Raw genomic sequence first — 22,198 nt, forward strand, 5'->3', positions numbered from 1 at the left:
TTTTCTATCAGAAGCACTGGAGTTCTGCCTCAAATGTGAGACTTCACTGTTTCAACTCAGCTTCTCTACAGTGCCCTTCAGTACAAAATCCAAATGCCATTTTTTCTGGGGACCACTTTGTGCTGCTTCACTTGGGGCTCGAGGCAGCATGTTCATGAGCTGTTTGTCTGTCTGTGCCTGTATCACTGATGCTCCGTGCTAGACCATGGCAGTTCCTCTTGGAGCAGCAATGTTTGTAAATGTTGCAGCATTCATGCAACTGTCTTTATGCATTTTGTTTTCTCTTTGTGTGGAGTCCCTGGTGGGGAGTGGCAGAGCTCTTCTGTACTTTTTGTGGGCGATACATGGTGCATATTGTGAGCACAGTTCAACCCTGAGCTGACTGATGCCCTGAGGGACACTGCAGCATACATGTGAGGCTTAAGGAACAAGGAGCAATTTCCAGTCCATTTTTGGTACAAGCCTGGTCATTTGCCTGCAGCTGCTGGTTCTATTTGGCAGTGTTATTCATCACTGAACAAAGATGAGGCTATGCTGCAGCAGGCCTCTGCTTGCTTAGGGGACCTCAGTCCTTGTATTGAGTCCAAATACAAGACTATCTTACATTCATGCAAGCAGTTGGCCCAAATATATGCTCGGCTCCAGAGAACTCTAGAAGCAATTCTTTGTGGTGAGTCTGGAGTAGCGTGGGGATTTCAGGAGACTGTTTAAACCTGGTTTTAGGAGTCTGCTGGCAAAGTGCAGTGTGGATACCCTTGAGCCTCAGACAGCAGCCACCAGCACAGATAGGAAATGTTTAAGTCAGTTTGATGGATGATGTTTTGTTTTTCTTGCACTGAGGGTCTGGAGTTGAATCATTGCATGACAAGGATGCAGAGGGAACATGGTGCATGGGACTGGAAGGGTGGGAAGGCTCTTGAGGACTGAGGAATATGGAAAGACCTAGCCTGGAGCCAAAAGCCAGAGGGAAATTGCAGAGCTGTAATAAATTGGATACAACCTGCATTTGTTATTTCAGGCTTCAGACAGTTATATCATGTGTCATTGGCTTCTTTAGTTTTTCCAGTCTTACCATCTTCTAAATAGCCTTCCACTCCCCACATTCCCTGTTTTGGAAAGCTGTAATTTTGGCCCATTAACAGTGGCCAGATTTTTGGTGCAACTGCCTTACCTGCTGATTTTTGTTCAGTTTGCTGCTACTGAGTTGTTAGTGTATAACCCAGCTGTCCTGACTGATTTCTGAGACAATGAAGGTGATTCAGTTCTTTGGTCATCCTGCAAGAGGCTAAAGGAATCAGTCTGGGGTAGCAAAGTAGCAATACCAGCCCTGCATGCCCACCCGGTCCTGGTTTTGTCCAGCATTGACTAAATCAAAGCTAGGTGGGACTTCTTGCATGTTTGTGGTGCCTGCTTTCTCATGGAGAAGAAAATGCTCAACTGATGCTGTGCTTTTTTTTTTTTTCCTTCCTGCAAATTAAATATCCCTGAGGAAGGAGCACCTGCTTCCCTGAGCTGTCTCCCTCCCTTTGTGTGTGTCTGGCCTGCTGGAGAAGCCTCATACTGGAGGTGCCAAAACTCCATGCACTGAGTTTTCGACCCCCTCCTCTCCCCTTCACAATGTTGTTACTGTTGCATGTGCTCCCCAGCCTCCTGGGCTCTTCAGCAGGGGCTCCATCAAGTTTGTGTGACCTTAGCACTGTATTCATGCTGGAGGAGTTACCTTCCATAATGATGTCAACTGATGAGGTTAGCAGGATGGTGGCGGCCGCGATAAGACATGACATGTTCTAATGATTCGCCTTAGCGAGCTGCGTGTGTGTGTTGGGGGGGCACAGAGGGGCTTGGAGAGGGGAGGTGGGGGTCCCACAGGTGCCGACAAAGACTTTGACCTTTGCTGCTATAATATCAGTGTTTCACAGGCAGGGCGGTTTGCTAACCCACTTTCAGCCCATCAAAAATTGATTTAATTGCAATTTTTTCCCCCAATTAGGAGCACTGGAGCTTAACTAATTGGAGTAATAGAGAGTAATAAGGCTCTGATAAAAAGCCTTCCTCTGCCTCCTTTGTATCTTGTGTCATCGCCTGTCAGAGGTCAGAGAGCTTGCATATTCTATTAGGCAGAGTTGCCTTCATTTGTACAAATTAGTTTACCCAACAGTAATTAAAATGCCAGTGCAGGTCGGGGAGAGCTGAATACAATTGATGGGCACGTTGGTGAAGGATTTGACAGCTCTGGTGGCCTCCCTTGCCAAAGCGTGTCAGTGCTGAATCAAAGGCTACACAAACCCACAGACCCGTGCGTTTAACCCGTGGCACCATCGGCACCGACTGCTTTCTGTCTTCTCTGCTCTCCGTTTCAGACTTGCTTTCTCTTCTCCTTCATTTCTCATCCCACTTGAGACTTTTTAAAAAAGATGTTTCCCATCTTTGAGCTGTCCTTTCTGTTGATGGCTTTCGTAACGCTGCTACCAACCCCCCTGTCATCTCCCTCGGTGCTCCCCCTCGTCTTCCCCCGCCTTCCACATTTGCAGCTGCAGGACTCTGTCAAGTAATAACTTCTTTGTTTCCCGGTCCGATGAATCTCTGTATATAATAATCTCCAAAATGGAACAACGATGTCCCATTCCAGGGGGTGGGGGAGTGTGCGAGGAGGAAGGAACAGGCTCTTGCACGTGTCAAGCAGATTCTGGATTTGAAATCCCCGAAGAGCAGAACAGGACTTGAGAAGCAATCTGTTTACAGTACAGGGGAAAGGCGCAAGCCTGGGGCACAGGGGAAACTGAAAGAAAAGCAGTTGGAAAAGGCCTGTTTCAGCCAGGTTCCTTCAATGACTTTGCATTGTAGGATTCTTGTCTCGGGCAGTGCCTCCTCTGAAGGCTGGGCTGATGGTGAGGAAGGTATGTGTTGTACAATTGGGTTTGTGTCTCTGGAGCTAAGACTGTCTCCAAGCCTCATGACAAGCAGCATCTTTCCAAAAGAACTGTTGGGCAGCTACATCTTACCCTCTGGTTCATCCATATCTGGCAATGTTTTGTCCACAATGGGGTAAAAGAGGGATGCCACAAGTGGGGTGAAACTGTGTGGTTGGCACCTTGGGAGCAGGCATGGGATCATTGCAGCTGGACTGTAGCCAGGGCACTGTTGCTGTTGCCAGAAATGCCAGGGGATCTTCCAACAACCACAAGTCGGTCAGATGGAGAGAAGTTCTTGTGTTTCTTCCAACAGCATTGCCAGGATGTGTGTTCTCTCTCATGTCCTGGCCCAACTTCTCTTGTGGGAGAATGATCTCTATTGAAATGTCTCAATATCTCTTCTGTAGCATGGAGGAGTTCTGCCTTCAGTAGAAGCAGGTTTTTCTTTTTTTTTTTTTTTTTTCCTCCCTCCCTTTTCTGAGCGGGAAGTCTGAAATGGGAAAGAGAACATCAAAGTATCAGATGAGTTGGAAAATGCATTGCTTTGGACAACAAAATCGTACCCTGTATGAATTGTCTCAATGTTCTCCAAAACCCTTGCCTTATGGTATAGCAGAGGTGGAAATTCTGTGTTGTCTTGCACGTTTTTACCTCCCGGGGGATCCCTGTGAAGATGACATGCCCTGTTATGCAAGCCCTGCAACAGTGCTCCTTCTTCCATTAAAGGAGCCTTTTGTAGGAACCGTGTGGTCTTGGTACCCAGCAGGTTTCACAGGGCAGAGGAAAGCTTAGTAGTGAAGGGACTTTGCATCTCTTAGACCATATGAAGATTGGACACAGTACTTTTTATGAAGCTTGTATATGCATCTGGTCAGTGTCTGCGTACATCAGTAGTATCATATACTTCAGAGAGATGGATTGTCCCTGCTACAATATATATCGGGTATCTTGTACTCTCTTCTTCCCAATTTAGTCTCTCTTCAATCTCTCTGACTCCTGAAAACATTGTAGGCAAAATAAATGATACTAACGTAGTAACTCAGCTTGAATTGTTTCTTTTGGGCAGCTGGCAAGAACAGTTGTGAAGATGTTACGCTTCTCTTGGTCAGAGGTTTTTGGTGTATATGCTCTGTGCTTCCTAAGACAAAAAGCCTTGTTGAAGGTAAACTTAAAGAAGCAAACCTGGTATAAGGCTTCGGTTCTGCTGAACAATGTCTCAAGTTTTGGAGCCGAGCTTTACATTCTTAGCTCCAATTTGCAAGTTGTTTTAGACCAACCAAAGCTGACTTGTGTTGCCCTTTTGCTTGGAGTGAAACTGTCATCTCCGCGAGGTTCTCAGTTAAGAGAAGCGTGGGGTTTGAAGGTGTGTGCCTGCAGACCAGACTCAAGGTGAGGGGTCCTATATCATGCCCCAAGAATCCAGACTTCCAGGTCATTTCCCTCCCAGGCTTTGACAATTTCTTATTGGTACCACTTCTTGTGCATGTCTTGTGAATGCTGCTTTCTAATCTTGGCAGTGAAGGTGCCCCACTCTTCTGGGAGAAGTCTTATCTTTGCTTGCTAATGGGCTCCAGCCTGTTAAAGATAAGGCCTGCAAACCTGATCCTGCTTAAGTATGAGACAAAATTCCCGTTGACTGAGCGGAGTCAGGTTTACCCAGAAGATAGTTGTTTGTGGCTCTGAAGCCTGTATGCAATACTGGAGAGAAATCTCTTAATTTAATGCTTTTTTTTTTTTTTTTTTTTTGGAGGGGTTGGGGGTAAGGACTGAGGAAGGAAAACTAAAGTCCAGAACTGACAGCATGAGTGGGGATTAGACCTTGCTGTTCCTCCCACCTTTTTCTCCCTGTTGGTGTGCCTCCATGCTAATTTAGACCTGTGGCAACCATCAAAGCCTTGTGCATACCTTCTGCACAAAGGAGGCCTGTCTCCCACGTGAGGGCGTTCTCTGCTGGGACAGAGTCAGTTTGTCCCCCAAAAGAAAAATCTTAAGCATCAAATTGCCTGCTTGACTGACTCCCTGACTGCTATTATGTTTCTAACCACGGTAATTGGCTTTAGTAGTTATTAATGGATTATGTTTGAGGAGGGAGGGACAAAACCCAACACCTAGCTTTGTAGCTGAGGGACTCCCTGACCAAAGTGCTGCTTTCCAGACATGGGGTTTGGCTGGTGAGCTGTCAGAGTGGGTGTCTCTTGCTTGTTTTCCTCTGAGATGGGAGACATTGGCAAAAGGGAAGTGTTCCCTCTTGTCCTGCACTATGGTGAAGGGAAGGCAGCTATTGAGCAGAAACCCTGTTTCCAAATACAAAATGCTGCACATTTTCCAAATTGGTCCTCATGGCTGCTGCACAGCAGCAGGAATTGGCTTTTCCTTAGGCTCTCAGACTTTGGGCAGGGACTTCCATGCAGTGGAAATGTGTGCACACTGCAGCATCTGTGTGGAGTGATTTGTCCTACAGGCACATGAGGCCAACTGCATGTGCACTGCCAATGAACCTGGGATTTTGCATGTAAGGCAGCCTAATTGGAGAGACTTTGAAATAGCTCTGGTGCTGCGGCCCTTGTCTGGCCCTAAAGGGCAGCTGGGGGTCACAGGACTTTTGGACATCTCCAGATATGTGAGTTTGGGTAGAAGGGATAAAGCCGGCAAAACAAGAGAGCCTCAATAGCTGTAGCTCTTAGGAGTCCTGAGTTCTGGCCCTACTTCCACATAGCTCTTCTCTGGCTTTGACTGAGTTGAGTGTGTGTTCACCATGTTGCTGCTGGGTGCCTTGTACCACCAGCAGTAGTGTTTCTCACAGAAGTCAAGGACCCTACAAGAGTCCCTTCCTGGTACAGTAGAGGCTTGGAGACACCTTCTGACTTCCAAAGGAAGAATGTTGTAGAGGATCAAAGAAATGTTTAAAACCTGCTGTTTTTACAGACATGATATTGTGTCTTTATTTTGCTTTCCTCTTTCAGCTCCCATCCTCATGTCATGCTGCAAAAGATGTTGAGGCAAAGCGTAGAGCTGGCTTTTATTTAAAGCAAGGTCCATTTCCTGCATTCATGCCTTTCTTGTTGCGATGGTTTAAACATAGCTTTGGAATTTTATTCTTGGTAGCTGCAATAAATGTGGCTTTTTGACAGGTCAGTTATAGCTTACCTAGAAATCTTTGTATGAGCTGCTTTCTCTTATTTGGACTGAGGATAAGAAGTTGTCATGGGCAGTGTGGTGTGGAGAGGTACATTACCCATGTTCCTGCTGCTTGATTTTAATGATTTGTTCCTGTCGTAGCGACTAGTTTGAGGCCAGTGTCTATCAGGTGACCACTGGAGCCAGCATGTGCAGCTGGGACATAACATTGCCAAAGAGGACTTTGGAATGGACCCTGCTGGAGAGTGTGAACTGAGCCAAATATTGTTGCAGGAAAGCCGTGCTGCCTGTAATAGAGAATGCTTGAGCACTGGGGAGGGCAACCTGATCCAGCTTTGAAATTGGCCCTGCTTTGAGCAGGCTGGACCAGAGACCTCTGTTCTGTGATTTGTTAGGCCTGTGATGCTGCAGCCAATTCATGAGTGTGCTCAGAAGTTGCCAGCAAACAGAAGTGAGACATGAAGTAGGAAGTAACAGGGAATTTTCCATGGGGTCTTTCTGCAGCTTGCAGTGCTGACTGTATATGCACTGTGCTGACTACTGTGCCAACTATTTTGAAAATGTTGTTGCAGTGTACAGCTACTCCTGTTTTAGATTTTCCCTTTGCATATGCAAACACATCTTTGTCCTGCCAGTTCTCTGCAGTTGTGATCTGCTGCATCTGGGAAACTGAGCTACTGGGAGCTCTGCAGCATGTCACCCTTTGCTGCTGCCTGCCCCTTGTGAAATGCATTGGAACATGCTGAAATAGTCTTGGACCAGAATTCAAAGTCTGTCTTGTAGCCTGTTTTCTCTGTGTTGCTCATGCACTATTTCTTCAGAACCTGAGGTTTAATAAGTATTTATTTTTTTTTTTTTTTTAACAGCTCATTTGTGACAGGGACAGCCTGCTGTGGACACACCTCACCTCTGAGAATCTGGGACATTGAGAGGTGAGTGAGCTTCAAAGTTACAGGGGGAAACTTGATGAGAAAAGTTAATAACAATGAGAAATGCAATATTTGAGATACCGTAAAATCATTGCTTTAGTCCATGTAGGCAAGGGATTTTTAAACCTGAGATGTGAGATGGAGTGGGGGACAGAACAAACTGTTGTGGAAAGGTGTATTTGGAGGGTGTTTCTGGTTCAGTAGGGAGAAAACCAACTTTTTTTCCCAGCTTTTCTAGTTGATGGCACAGCCATCTTCTTTTCTTCCCATTACCAACATACAATCCGAATATGCCCATTACATTTTCCTTTTCATCTGTCTCAGTTGATGCTTCAGCCTGAGCCAGAGGAGTGAGGAAGGTGACCTGTATCCTCCTGCTCACCCACTTGCCCGTGGTGCTCAGAAGCCAGAGGCAAAGGCAGGCTCTACAGCCATCTTGTCCTGGCTGGTGTTTCTGGTAGCTCATGGAGGCAAGGAGTGGTGAGAGGTTATCTACTGGAGTGACTTGGGCATGTTGTCTTCTCTCTGTCTTAATAAGCATTGAGGAGGTTAATTGCTGTGGCCTCTGGTTTGAGGCCCTTGAGTAATTCCTGTTGGGTGAAGGTGCTGACCTTAGCAACTGGGGAAAAGTTGGGCTCGAATCCTGACGTGAAACTCAACTGCTGACAAATTTGAAACTCTCAGCCTGGGGGTCTTTGTGTAGTGATGGACACATAGGAAATATTTGGCAGGATTATTGAATGGCAGCTCAGCTTTCCAGGGCTGGTACGCCCTGGGTAGGAGTGGCCCAGCACAGATTATCAAGGGAGTGCTGTCAGGATTGAGGTGAGCTGGTGGGCTCTGGGAGAAGAGAGAGGGGAGCAATGGAAGAAGTGGCCTGAGGGCTGTCAGCAGAGCTGTATTTGAGGAAAGGAAATAAAGGAGGATTGATGTGGATGCAGGGCAGGTCTGAGGATAATTGCCTTCTAATCTATAGTTGAGATAGTTTAGATTGTCTGAGTTAACTGCTTCAAATATAAATATAAACCAGTTTCTTTTTCTCTGAAGTAACAAAGACTTTGCAAAGGATGCATCTCACAAAGGACAAGCTAGAGCAGAAAAGACAGTGCCAGTACATTCAGCTCTGGTGCATGTTTCTCAGCAACCTAGTCCAGTAGTGCCTTTGGAGTACCCCAGAAGGATGCAGGCTGTGCTGTGATACCCCTGCCCATCAAGTCTTCCGGCTGTTCTTCAATAGATGCATCTGACAGGGGTGAGGAGATAGGCAACCTTCTCCCCCCTACTTCAGTCTCTCTGACAGCCTTTCCCAAGCAAGCCTGAAGAGATAATAAAGCTGTGTAGAAAATAGGATTAAGGTAATGAACAGGCACAACGGAGTTTGATCTTTCAATAACGTCAAAGCCTGAGTGACAGGCAAATAAAAAAGCCAAGGCAACCTAGGCCACTGGGCCTCTGTTGTGATGACTGCAATGTCAAACTTATTCTCCCCTCTTCACCTGTCACAGCAGGAATGCACTGTGCCACTGAGTCTTTTCCTTTCTGGGGACCTGTGTTGAGCTGGAAGTCTTGTCAGCATGTCCGGGGCAGGAGACTGAGTAGGGAGCATGGCCAGAAAACTAGTGTGTGAAGCTTGATGGGGTCATTCATAGTAAATACAGAGCTGTCCTTCCAGGTTTTGACTTCTCCATAAACTGTTCTTCTCAGCAGAGCTTTGAATTAAGTTTCAAAGGCTCCAGTGGTTTCCAGAAGCAGTCTCGTTGGGAAATGCTATTTCTTCCTTTGAGGCTTGTGCATGTTGTCTTTCTGGTCAGCCTCCAGAAGTGGGAGAAAGGCAGCTACCCGGGAATGAAAAGCTCTTTCTGTGCTCAGTGTGTCCTAATAACATCTGGCAGACAGAACCAGGCCCCCTGAGTTTGCTGCTTACCCCCCTTCCTTGTGGCCACAGAGGGCCAGAATCTGACCCACAGAGGCTGAATGTGGAAAGGACATTATCTCTAAAAGCAGAGTCTAAGCAACTTTTCTGTCAAAAAAATGAGGCAAGATAGAGCAATGCTTAAGATGTGTTGTTTAAAACTACAGGATCCTTAGCACCGCTTAAATGTTTAGTGCTGTCCAAGACCAGTTAGTTGAGATAACTGGGTTTTTTTTCTGCATGGGTGTGTGTGTAAATAACATTGCAGCAGTTTCTGTGGCATTTTCTTCCCTTGGAGTAGGTGGTCTTTTTCTACAACAGCTGAGAGGTAGAACACGCTACAAAAGGATTTAAAGCTTAAATAACCTTTTGTGTACTGATCTTCTTAGTTCCAGGCCAGATAAGTCCTTGGCTGGTGCTTGTAGCTGTTGGTCATGGTATGTTTTCGTATTTATGATCTTCACTGTTCCCTGACCCTGAGGTGGCTCATCCCTCCAAGAGGAAGGGGATAATGTCTTCACCTGGAAATATGTTCTGGGCTTTGAAAAAGGCTTGGTTTGGTTTGGTGGTGAGGACATTTTTAGTGGAGAAAGGAAACACCTCTTGCTGCACCCCACCCCTACAACTGTCTTTCATTTCTGACTCTGAGATGATGGTGTTGGATCAAAGCCACAACAGGCAGCAACAAGCAATTGTCAAGGGGAGTCTAAAGCAGAAGAATGACCACATAATGCCAAGATGCTGTCTCTGATGGCTGAAATTCCAGCTGCTGCTACACCTGGCCTTTTCTCCTGTAATGAAGGAGGATTTTTTTTTTCCTTATGCTTTTGAAGCTCAGTAGCTGCACCTCTGGAGGACGTATCTTATCCCACAGATGCTAGACTGTGCCATCTGCTTTTAGATGTGGAGAAGTTGCTGTGCACTTCTTGTCACTCAGGATCAAATTGTGTGTGGGGAGTGGGGAGGGGAGCTATGGATAATGTAGGTGATTAGAGGTCTGCATAGGAAAGGAGAACAATTTGCGGTATGGGCCACTGGATACTAATCTCCTTGCATCAGTTGTCAGGCCTTGCTGACTCCTTGGCCTCTTGCAAGTCCCCTTGTCCCTCTGTGCCAGTGAGGGATATGACAGCAGCTGCCCCTCTTGCAGGTCAGGTACTTCTGCTCCCTTTTGTCTTTCCTTGCTCAGACCTTCCTGTCTCATCTGCCAGTGCTAGTGTGTGGCTCAGCAGAACAGCCTGTTGATGGCAATCAAGAGAAAAGGAAACTTTCTTCAGATCCTGTTCCTCTTTCTTTCTCTTCCCACCTCCTATTTCCTTTGGGAATTTTATCTCCTTGGGAGATGAGGGTGATGCACCACTGGGAACAGCTCTGAGGCCAGCATTTGTCATTTGCCTGTGGAGAATTGTTGCTCCCCAGCCTGTCCTGATGGTCTGCATGTCTTTAACTGAGAAATGCCCCTGCTTCAAGGATGCTTCTCCGTAAGGTAGAATACTCTAGAGGTCACATAACAGCAACTCTTGGAGCTATTCTGCTAAGCCCGATGTTTAAAATGGACCAGTGATCTGTCTGGCATGGTAGTCCTCAAGCTGTAAACACTTAGAATGCACAAGTCCTATATGGTCCTTTCCTGTGACACGACAATGACAGATGCAGGGCACGAGAGCTGTTGTGAGAACTGAGCTGAAGTTAGCTATGCCCAGCAAGCCACCCCAGATCCTCTGCCTTTTAAATATCCAGTCTTTGTCCATCTCCTCCCCTCTTTTGAAAGCATTTTTGGCAGAGTGTTTTGTTTTTAAGAACCCTCTAATTTCTTGTTCAGTTTTTCTCCCTCTCCAGAGCCCTTTGAAAGTGGCTTTACACCGTCACTGACACTAAACTGACACTTTGCGTTTCCCCACTTCTTATCCCTTTATGGCAACAGATGTTGAAATTTTGTATCCCTTTTATCTGTCCCTCTTTGCCCTCTTCCTGTAATTAGGTTTCCCTTGTTAGCAGTACAAAGTAGCCTGGTTTGCTGCCTGGCCTTTTGAGCCATTGTGTCTGAGCACGTTTTTTTTCCTCCTCTTTCGGAAGAGTTCCTTCCCCCTCAAGTAATAGGCAGGGTGTGGGCCAAAGCTGTGGCTTTTGCTTGTTTCTTTGTTCTGCATTTATCTCTGCCACCTTTTTCGAAGAGTTGGGGAAAAAATAAACAGAGAGTGCATGAAAGGGGAAGATACAGAGTTGTATTTCTTGACCGTCAGGCCCCCCCTGCTTTTCAGGTGTGCAAGGCAGGTGCCTTTGCAAGTTTTGGGGGGGTGGGAGGTAGAAGATTCATGAGAGTGGCTTGAGAGTGGAGGAGAAGGGAGATTCAGGTGTGTGGCTGATGCCCTCAGCAGAGGGATGGAAAGGAGTCCTTCAGGGCAGCTACTGAGCAGGTTAGTAATTTGTATTTGCCTCTAGTGCTATTGCATTGTGCTTTTTCTCTCTGAGGGCCAGCATGAGCATTACCATCATAAGTAGCTGGCTGAAGTTTGCTAACCTGCTGCAGCTTGATCTCTGATATGTCATTCCATGGGACACTTGCTAGGTTACATCTGTTTGTGCAGTGGGGTGGGCAAGAATTGGTTGCTGTCTTTCAGATTTCAGTGTATGTCAATCTGCATCCACTTTGGCTCATTAGGGCCATTGAGAGAGTGAACATGAGCAACTCTTAACAGTTTTGTTGCTTTAAAACTTGGGCTCGCCGTGCTATTCTTAAACAGCAAGTGTAATTTGACAGTTGCAGTGTATGGCACTGAACACCCTGGCTAGCTGATCACTACTGATGCTTCCCTGTTTAAATCCGGTGGCTTTGTGTCCCGTTGTGCTCAGATTTTTTAAGTAGATAAATGAGAATCTGCAGGTCTAGCTCTTGGTTATAAAGCTTGCTAAATGTTTTCAACAAAAGTTTCTAACGTAAAAGCTTGGCCCAAGATACACAAGCAGACTTCTTAGCATTGGATTCTAAAACAAGTTCTGTAGAAGGTAATTCTTTCCACAGCTTTGAATTCCAAGGTTTAAACAAGTTTGAGACCCTCTAATTTAATAACAAGAGGAGGTTGTTGGGCAAAGGGAACAAACAGATTCAGAACTGGAGTTGCTAGATTGAAAGGAAAGCTAACTGACTCCAAGTGTGGAGAGTCTGTTTCACCCAGGTGTTTAAGCTGGATTTATCCAGTCATAGAGAAGCGGGTGGATATGTCTGTTAACAGGAGAGACAAGTGATAGCAAATATTATCCTGGCACTGATAACATTTTCACAGGATTTGGCGGCAGAAGAACCATACTGTGCTGTAGATGCAGAATCCCCTCTCCTACCTTGCTTTTCTCTAGGCTCTGTGGGAAGGATGTTCCCCGCTCCTTTCAGGATTTGGTTTCTTTCTCAGCATCTCTGTGTTGGCTGAACACAGTTTTGAATCACAATAGCCAGTCCAAAACTTGTCCAACAGTGAGCTGAACAGCTTTCTGGGCTGTGCTTACCTCAGGTGAGTGAATGCAAATGTGTGCCTTCTGCTGCCTTCACTCACTGCATTGGAATGGTCCACAGGTCGTTGCCCTTCCTTAGTTGGCTGCTCATTCTCTTTTCCCGAGGCTCTCATGTTTGATTTTTGCTGTGCTGTTTTCCCATCCTGTTTTCCTGGCTTTGATTACTCTTTTCAAAGTATCGGTTTTGGATATTCTGATTTACACGTTCTTTAGTTAATCAGAAGCAGAAACGCCATACCTTCTTTCTGAAATTCAAAGGAAATAGGGTTGGTGAAGTGACAAACTGGGATCTGTTGTAGGGGAATTCTTGTCTTCAGGTGGGCCCTTCTGTGGCCTGTTCATATTAAATCAGTTTGGCACAATGACTGTCTTTGGATTTCTAATTTGGTCCTTGGGAACTATTCCCTCTACAGTAAGGTAGGTAAGATGGAGACCTCAGATGTAGATCCAGGCAAAGGGAAAAAGGTCCTTTTTCATGGATCTGGCAATCCCACTTGTGACTTGGGCAGCAAGTCTAGGTATAAACAGGTCTCCTGCCTTCAGGAGACCTTGACAAGGCCAGAAGGACAATCCTACCCCAGTTCTGCAGCTCTGAACTGTAGGATTTGATTCTCTTGCCTATGGCCAACTTCTTGAGCCAGTGCTGGAGAAAACTTGCTGCTCCAGGGAGCCCCTGAAGTCACGGTCTCTTGGAATACTGTTCCTTTTAGCAGACTTTGTGTTCAGAGCTGTCTCCTGGCTATAATGCATAGCTTCAGTCTTGTCTGTGCAACATATTTCCCATGGTATATATGTGTTCTCAAAACTGTTTGAAGCCTTGTGTTTTCTTTACTGATTTCTGGGGGTTTTTTTTGACATTAGCTTATGTGAGAGTGTTCAGAAAGACAATCATCTTCTGCTGACGGGTTTTTTTTTTTTTTTGAGAGGGCTCTGGTGCATCTTAACCTAACTGTAAAACTGTTGTAGAGCATACAGGTGTTTAGATTAAAACCTTTCCTCCCCGTGGCAGTCTTGGTCCTGTCTCACTACAGATGACCATGAGGCCAGCTCCTGCCCTTTGGATGTGTGCATGTCCAGGGCACGCTGTGGCCTTTGCACTCCTGTTCAGGCGTATTTATGACAACTTTACAAGGACCCGAACAATCAGAGAGCGTGGGTGGGGGCTGGACACTCCAAGCACATCAATCAGTTTCATCCCTCTAAGCCAAAGCAAAAGCAATCTTTATTTTTCCCTGGGTTGAGAGAGAATCAACAGAAGCAAGAGAGAAGAATGGGAAGGAGTGAATGAGGAACCCCCTCTGCCACTGACTAGCAGTAGCTCATTTAAACAGATGGCTTTGTTTTGATTTGGACTCTCCATTTTTTTGTCTCCCTGCTAAAGGAGACCTGCAGAGTTCTGCCCAGAAAGGGAGCAATACAGGCGCCTGTTCCCACACAAGTGGGGCGAAAGGCGAGAGGCTTTGAGAATTTCCTGCTTCTTTTCCTTGCCTCCCTCTTTTTCTCTTCCCCCAAGAAATCACAGTTTGAGAGAATTCCCCCCTACTCATCCTGTTGGAAAGAAAGACAGAGAAGACATTCTTGACATTCTTTGCAGAGAAAAGGGGTTAAATGTCTGAATTTGGGGGTCACCATGTTATACAAATTGCAATCTAATTGTTTTTACAAGAACACACGTGTGCTAAGAAAAGGAGCCATGGACAAGAAAGAAAAGGGGACAGACAACCTTTTTTGTTCTTTTTTTTTTTTTTTTCTTTCCCCCGAGGTTTTGGACTATTGTAATGTCCTGTCTCTCTCCCCTCCTCACCCCCGAGAGGGAGAACATTGGTTTTATAGTTAAATTGGTTCGTAAAGCAGAAGGGCTTGGTGCCATTTCTGTTTGTTTTCCCAAATAAAAGCCCCAGCAGGGTCTCTTTTGCACCGTCGTGGCTTTATTTGAAGAAACTGGCTTTTTCCCATAGCCCAGTGTGTCAGTTTATCCTCTGAACTTAACCTTACGGGAACCCGAACAACAAAAACTCACAGGGTCCCAGAGCTGGAAAGGTAAAGAAATTGTATCTTTTTATTGGACCATTTAAAGTGTGTGTGGGCCAATTCAGAGAAAGCAGAAGAAAAGAAGGCAAAGCTCCCTCTTCTGTCTCTGCCCCCACCCCAACACAATCTTAAACCGTGGTTGGTGTCATTCCCCCCTACTGCCTCAAGTCCCTTCAGCTGCGCTGGGGAAGCAGAGAGAGACATTTCTACTGAAAGTCACTTACAACAGCATCTCTGAGCCATTTCACATTTCCCCAAGCCAATCCCACATCTCTCTGTAGGAATTAGTAGTCAAGGCTAAACGCAGGGGTGACCTTGGGGTAGGATAACTCTATGAAGAATAACTTTGCCAAAGATCTATGCTTCTCCCTACAAACATTATAGATGTTGGTTGACCAAGTCTTTTACTTCGTCGCTCACATAAGCTGCTGCATTCCCTGGGTGCCTCAGCTGCTGTTGCAAAGCACCTGGAAAAATGACAGCTCAGCTCTTCCTTTTGGTTTTGGTGCACTCTCCAAACCAGATGACAAAAGTTGTGCAAATGCTGCACTCTGGTTAATTGTTTTTAAATACGTTTTGTTTCCTTTCTCTGTTTGATACTCAGCTCAAATATCCAAGTGTTTGAACCAAACAGTGCTTTTTCTGCTTTTTTTTTTTTTTTTTTAAAGTATATGCTTCCCACCTGGCTTGCTGCAAGTAGTTATTGGAGCTAAAATATTGGTCTAGATCTCTGCTTGGTTTCTGAATAGTCACCTGCTTATGTGCAAGGGCTTCTCCTCTTTGATGGATGATCACAGTTCACAGATGAGGTTTCCAGAGGGAATGAGTATGTCCTCAATTTTGCACATCTGTTTTCAGCAGATGTTCTGAATTCAGCAGTTTCCTAGAATTTGCCTAGTGAATTGGGGTCACCAGAAACTGAAGGTGGGGAGAAAAGCATCTGTTGTTTCATTCCAGCTTTTGGAGTGTAGTTCATGTATTCTGGAGACAACTGCCCAAGACCTGCAGCAAATGGGCAGGGTACAGGTAGGGAGGTGCAGACTTCTTGTGGACTCCAGCTATCAGCAAGGTCTCAGGGAAATCCTGAACCTTTATGGTCCCACAAATAATCACTGTGGCTTGGGAGGCTGTATATGGTTTTAACTTGGTGACAGCAGCATCCCCTGAATTATGCAAAGACTAACCATCTGGGCTCTGCCATGGCCTTATTTTGTCTTCATATTGCTGGGATGAGAAAGAATAGAGCTGTAAGCTGTTTTGAGAAAGGGAAAAAAAAACCAACTTCAATGAACCACCTTGGTTTTGCTGTTCCGTGGTAGTTCACTTTCCTTCCAGGCTAGAAGGCTCCTCTCTGCTGGAGGCGTTGTGATAGCAATGCTCACAGGTAGGTTTCCAGCATGGAAAGAAACAAGTGAAATGTGGAAGTTCCAAACAAATAGTTTATTTAAAAAGTAATTTTTAAAAGTCTTGTTTTATAAAGAACATGGGAATTGATGGAGATGAATCAAAGGATTCTCTGTAGTGCATGAACAAAATGCATTTCATTTTTGGACTCACAAGTTTGATACATTTCCCAGACACAGGGACTCTGTTTAAACATCTTGTTCAGAACCTGGTGCTAACACAGCTTTCCTGTGCTGGGAATGAAATGAGCTGCTGGATTTGCTCTGTCTCTGTTCCTTGTGGGCTGGCACTGGGCTACTGCCAACATGATTTCAGTCTGTCTAGATGCTTAAGAAAAAATAGAAACTAAGAATATCTGTGAGTTTCTTGCTTGGCTCTGGAGGCCAACCTGTGTGTCTGTAGGTGCTGTGTTGGCCCAGGTGGTTTGTGGTTAAGATGCTGAAACTGAGAGCTCTGGCTCTAGACCGAGCCTTTCAGGAAAACTGGGGTTTCCAGGAAAACTGGTCTGTCACGTTTGTGATCCTGCTGCACAGAGCTCCATGAGTGCAGAGTTGTTTCTGTCAGTCCCACCAGCACTGGGACAGAACCCTTGCGCTATCTGGCCCAGGCTGTCCTGTACAGAAAACAGAGCTCCCATCATGTGCACAGCTAACTACCTGGCTTGCCCAAAGAAGGCCTGGGAGTGAAACAGCCTCCGTTTGCTGGTGCTGCCGGGCCAGGGAGTCGTGGGGAGGTGGTGTGGACCTTCCATGCTTTGTCTCACTTGGGTTTCACCTGGCCTCCGAAGTGCTAAGGATCAGCTACTTGGTTTTTGGAAGGTTTTTGGGTGCAGAGGGGGAACAAGGGCCCATAAAGAAAAGGAGAAAGACGTTCCCTGCTGCATTTGGCTGGTGCTGGTGATCTCTGCAAGCTAATGAGAAACAAGGTTCAAGATAGATGTCACATCTCTTTCTGTTCCTCGTTGAGTTGATGTCTTTTGCCCATGTAAGTTGTTAGAAAACCATCAGTGATATGCTGCTGTATCTGCTGTTTTTCTTTTGCCCATTGTTGGGTTATCTTCATCCTTTATGGGTTATTAAGGATTAGCTGTGGGTTTTGCTCCTTGGGAAGAGGAGCTATTGGGGACTGGCATTTGAGGGCATGGAGTATGTGGGATAATGAAAACTGGACAATTTGTGGGCACTAACTTGTGATCCCAAGGCTGGGAGAGTTCTGGTGGCAGGGTGTTCCCTTCCCAGCATGGCTGTGTATGTTGCAGGGATGTGGGGCAGCCTGGCATGGTTGGTAGCTGGTCTAGAGGCACCTTCATCTGCTGAAAAATGGGGGCAATATTAATCACGTTCTGCATCTTTATCAGTTTTAGTGTGCCCATGCCAGAACAGTTAATTTTTTTGTGTTGTGTGCCCAGTGTGAAGCACAGAATGATTTTTCCCCTGGTGTTGGATTATAAGTGCTTCACTGTAGCAACTAATGTGTTGTTTCTGTAAACTACTGGAGGACTGCTGCTGCATGCAGGGGCTGGACCTCCCAGTTGAAAGCTGCTTTGACTGACCTGTTACTTGGGCAGGAAAAAGAACTGATTAACAAACCAGGGAAGCAACGTTTGCTTTGCTGCAGTAACTTACAAGTATCTGTGGTCCTTTCCTGCCTACAGAGAAAAGCTATTTTTTTTTCCCTTTCTTTTTTCTTCTCTTTTTTGTTGCCTAGGCTGGAAAGGGAAGTGGAGGGAAGAAAAAAGGTGTGTCTCTGGGATGTTTGGGTACCGCTGCAGTGAGGTGTGGAGGCATGAAGAAACCCTGGGAGCAAGGCACCTAGGTGGTGTTCAATGCTGCAGAGGAAGCTCTGAAAGCAGGAATCCAGAGTCTCTAGCTTCTCCTGTCCCTTTAATGTTGAAATTTTTTCCTTGGAAACATCACCAGGCTGCCACTAAAAATTGCTGCCATCTTGCAGCACTGCAGACTGAGGTCTGGTCTGGGAGATAGAAGACAAGCTGTAGCGTAACCAGGCCCACTCTGGATGTGAAGGGTGCTTGTATAGAGGTGGGAGATTGTGAGGCGGTCTGCTGCGACCTGTTTCAAGCACCTGAGAGGAAGAAGATGGCTGATCTCAGTGAGTAAAAGATCTCTGGATGTGCTTCTGCATCCTGCTACCTCTTCTCAGCAGAGTGCTCCTCTCTCCCTGAGCTCACTTAGTCCTTTACATAATAAAGGTGTATTATCAGGAAAAATGGTAGAGGGTAAGTAACACAAACAGGCTTCAGCTAGCTAGCAGGAGATATTCACCAGATGTGCTGCTGGGCTCTGTGACCCATGTACAGCTATCTGTCCTGGTTTGCTCTCCCAAAGTGCCACATGCTCAGAGCCTCAGTCCAGGGACTACCCTTGGAAACCAAGAAAAAAAAAAAGAGGCAGCAGTATGCACAAGTGGGGAGAGAGGGGTCCAAACTGCTGGTGCTACCTGGGGCTTGCTGAGTAGCTTATCTCCTGTGAGAGACTCCCCGCTCCCACCTGAGCGGCTGGCAGATGACTCTGCCGGTTGGACAGTCTGGCCCCTTATGCATCACACGGGTAGTCCAAGGGTTCTTGTTTGGGAGAGCAGCAGACTCTTCTCACACCTCTGTTGTATGTCTTACAATTATGGGCCACACATATAACTTGTAGGATGAAGAAGCCTTTGTGGAAGCCTTGAGAAGGGTTGTGTGCATGTCCATCTGTCCTGCTGGCTTTGCAGAATGGCAGATGGAGGGGATCTGTGTGCTTGAAGGGAGTGCCGGAGCTCAGAGACACCCACCCACGTCTCTTCATGGTGGAGCCGAGGACCTGTCTGCCCCAGGCAAACCCCACAGCTCTTGCTCTCAGTGCTCAGACTGCGAATGCTTCAACCTCCCAACCTGCACACAGGTGCAGAGTTGTTGGTGGGTTGGATTGCAAGTAACATTCCAAGAGTTAATGTATTGTGAGAAGGTTGCAAAGGGCTGAAGCGTGGAATCCCCTCGATCCCTTGCCTGGAGAAACACAAAGTCCAATAAGCCAGCACCCCTGGATTCATGTTGGGTGTGGGGGGGGGATTAATTCATGCACTTGATGTTAAAGCTTGTCCGAGAGGTTTGCACAGGGAGGCCATCGCTAGGGCTGGTTGGCCTCTCTAAATGGTTGCTAGGGCCTTGGCATCAAGGGCCAATGTAGCTGCCCACAGCCACGGTCACGGAGGGAATTACACAGCCACAAAGAAATTGTTATTCTACATAATCTGCTCTTTGGAGAGTGACTGCGGGGAAACAGGCTGGCCTCAGCATGCTGCCAGCTCTGTGATCATAGAAGCGTGCTGGCTGCAAAGATCGGCCAGGGCTCGCCTTCTGATCTGGGGACACCAGGGCTCGAGGCACTAATCTGCTTTATCAGCGATTTCTCTCTCCTGACACAAAGGTGTTTACTTGTTTTAACATCTCCCAGGACTCTATTTCTCCTTTTGTGTGGTCTTTATCCCCCAACGAGGGCTTTAGCCCAGATTACAGACAGAATTAAGGCATTTGGCGATGTGCCTCAGAACTGTGTGATGCTGGATCAAGGAGCAGAAAGTAACAAAATAATGGGGGGAGATGCTGGGAGTGACCCCACTGCAGGATCCATGCTGTCGGCTTTCAGGACCACTTCATTGTCCTGAGAACCAAGAGCCTGTTGGAGAGGGGTGGCCATGCAGCAGGGTTTGAAAAGCAGGTGCTTCAGGGTTTATTGTGTCCAGCATTTTTGATTTACAGGGTGTGAGGAGGAAGAAAAGGAGGGATTGCAATAGGTGGCCATTTCAAGCAGCTGGGCTGATTGTCCCCTCCATTCCCGAGAGTCTGCCATGGCTGGGTGTTGCTGGCTGCTGGGGTAGATGGAGTGATACTGGGGACGGGAAGGGGCTCAAGCTCCTTCTTGCACTCTGGCAAGGTGAGCCCTCACCAGGCATGATCCACCTGCTGAGCTGCTGGTTCTGCATGTGAACAAGCAGCAGCATGATACAGCCACAGCGCATCTGGCTTAGATCTTGCTTTTGCTCTTCCACAGTAAGCAGGTAATTAAAAAGGAGGAGGGTGTCAAAAAAAAAAAAAAAGAAGTTCTAGCTGTTGGAAGTCATCTCCAGAGCAGCCCTGGGGTGGTTGCTCTTGACCTGTCATGTTCAGGCCCAGACATGGTGTTTGCACTATGCAGTGTAACTGGAGGGGATTGAAAAGAACAGCTATGGCAGACTGGGTCAGGAAAGCCTGATCTGTCTGTGGATCTGAGCTGTGTGTCAAAAATAAGGGCAAATATCTCAGTGGGCAGTATTTGGAAGGATGGAGTCTGGGATGGTGTGGGATAGGAAGAGATTGACCAGGTAAGTGGCAGGTTATCAGGAATCTGACTAAGTTGAAAACTCTTTCTCATGGAAACAGGGCCCCTCATATTGGTCACTTCTCCCAAGGAAAATGACCTTGTTCTGCTGGGGGTCAGCTGTGCCTGTTCTTGGCTCTTCCTCTTAGAGCTGTGACTCCTGCTGGTCGCCCTCCATGACAGTAGTAGCCCAACTGGTAGCAGAAGCTGGGGAGGCTTTTGCATTCTATTAAATCGCAGAAATCAGATCTAGGAGACTTCTGTGACACCATCTCTGCTTTGACCAGCTGAATTGGAAGGGCACTTTGCTCTGAATGACTCTTCCCATATTGTGTTTCATTGTAGCGGACAGCTGTTGACCTGTTTAGGGACTGACTTCCACCGTGGAGCCGGAGTCCTTGATGTCTTCTACGAAACGCCATCCCTTCTCCTTTCATGTGGGTATGACACCTACATCCGCTACTGGGACATACGGACCAGCACCAGGTGAGCCTCCCCTGCTGGCATCTGGGGCCCGTGCGAGGTTCCCAGGCTCTCCTTGTGCAGTGACCAGGGACTCACCTGCAGCTGAATGAGCAGCTTCAGGCGAAGTGGGCCCCAGTGCCAGTGGTGGAGGAGTGGAGGCTCAGCCCTGCTCTGTTTTGTGTTGCCCTTGCAGGAAGTGTGTCCAAGAGTGGGAAGAGCCTCATGACAGCGCCCTGTACTGCATAAGGAGCGATAAGAACCATATGATTGCCAGTGGCTCTTCTTACTATGGTGTGGTGCGCCTCTGGGATAAGCGGCAGACTCGGTGCCTGCAGGTGAGGGCTGGCTGAAGGCCGGGCAGCAGCAGAGCTTCTGAGTTGTTCTCTGGAGCGCAGTGCCTGTGTCTCTTTGGAAGAGGGAGAGAGGGGCTGCTGGGCTGTCTTTGGGGTGAGCCCGCCGTGGGGAACCTAACCTGTAGACATCTCAGCCTTTGGGTCTGTAACACTGGTTGGGCTCTTTGGGCGAACCTCTTCTTTGAAAGTTTGATTCTCCTGTTTTCTTGCAGAGCTTTCACCTGTCTTCACCCACCAGCAGCCCGGTGTACTGCCTCCGCTTCAGTACCACCCACCTGTATGCTGCCCTGGCATCAGCCCTGCATGTCCTCGACTTCACGGCCCTGTGAAGGGCATCACAGCTGCTTCTGGTCACCCCAACTCAGCAGAGCTGACACTTGGCTCAGGGAATTGCAGGGCAGGAGAGGTGAGAATGGCCCCCAAGGCTTCTGGGAAGGGGATTTTTTTTTTTTTTTCCAGCCAGAAAGCTACACTGAAGAGTGCACAAAGGGCCAGACTTCTCAGCATCACCTGCCTGTTAGTGGAAATAAAGGCTAACTGTCCTTTACCCTTTTTATTTTGTGCAAGTCAGGGTTTGTTTTATTACCTGTGTTGTTTTTTTTTTTCCTTTTTTCTGTGGATACAGCATTTGAGGGGCAAGTTGAGCTGGGATGCTGTATCAGCTGTGTACTAGTTAGGCTGAGATCAGCCAGGCTCTGAGCCATGTGAAGCAAGTCTAGGCTGTATGTGGGGTGGACTGATTCGGTGGAAGGGAGAAGCACCTGGAGTGGGGCCCACCTTTCACCTGTGCTTGCTCTCCTGACAGATGCTTGTGTTGTCCTTCACAGCCAAGAGCAAGAATTGAGCTAAAAGGTAGAGCCAGCCCTGCTATCAGTGTTTGCCTCCCCAAGCTGGCCATCAGGTCAGGCTGTGCACTTGGCAGGGCTGAAACAGTTGTGTTTTGCTAAATAAAACTCTGAAGGGAAACAAAAGAGACTGTGTGTTTTGTTTCAAGTGCCAAAGGGGCTGTGATGTTACCTGTTGACCACAGAGGAGGCTGGGCCTATTTTCACATGCTGTCTACATGTCTAACAGATCTGTCTCCCTGGCTAGACCCTGTGACACTGCTGTGTTGAAGGCAGTTACTGGGATCTTGGATCTGTGTCACTTTTTCAAACAAGAATTCAAGAAGTAAGATCTGCAACTGGGTTGC

At 47.0% G+C, this 22,198-nt stretch overlaps 1 protein-coding gene across 4 annotated transcripts in view; it reads left to right on the top strand.

The window, feature by feature from the left end:
* The window catches only part of FBXW4 (F-box and WD repeat domain containing 4), a 61,492-nt gene extending 39,515 nt beyond the window's left edge, over positions 1 to 21,977 (top strand). For all 4 annotated transcript variants that reach the window (XM_071812076.1, XM_065843671.2, XM_071812077.1 and 1 more), the window contains 4 exons: positions 6,917 to 6,982; positions 20,534 to 20,674; positions 20,847 to 20,988; positions 21,219 to 21,977. In XM_071812076.1, coding sequence (XP_071668177.1) covers positions 6,917 to 6,982; positions 20,534 to 20,674; positions 20,847 to 20,988; positions 21,219 to 21,335 — 466 coding nt within the window. In that variant the 3' untranslated portion in view covers positions 21,336 to 21,977. The remainder of the gene's footprint in view (positions 1 to 6,916; positions 6,983 to 20,533; positions 20,675 to 20,846; positions 20,989 to 21,218) is intronic.
* The last annotated feature ends 221 nt before the right edge of the window (positions 21,978 to 22,198 follow it).

The sequence above is a fragment of the Patagioenas fasciata genome, chromosome 8 (genome assembly GCF_037038585.1).
Source record: "Patagioenas fasciata isolate bPatFas1 chromosome 8, bPatFas1.hap1, whole genome shotgun sequence".
Classification (NCBI taxonomy): Eukaryota; Metazoa; Chordata; class Aves; order Columbiformes; family Columbidae; genus Patagioenas; species Patagioenas fasciata.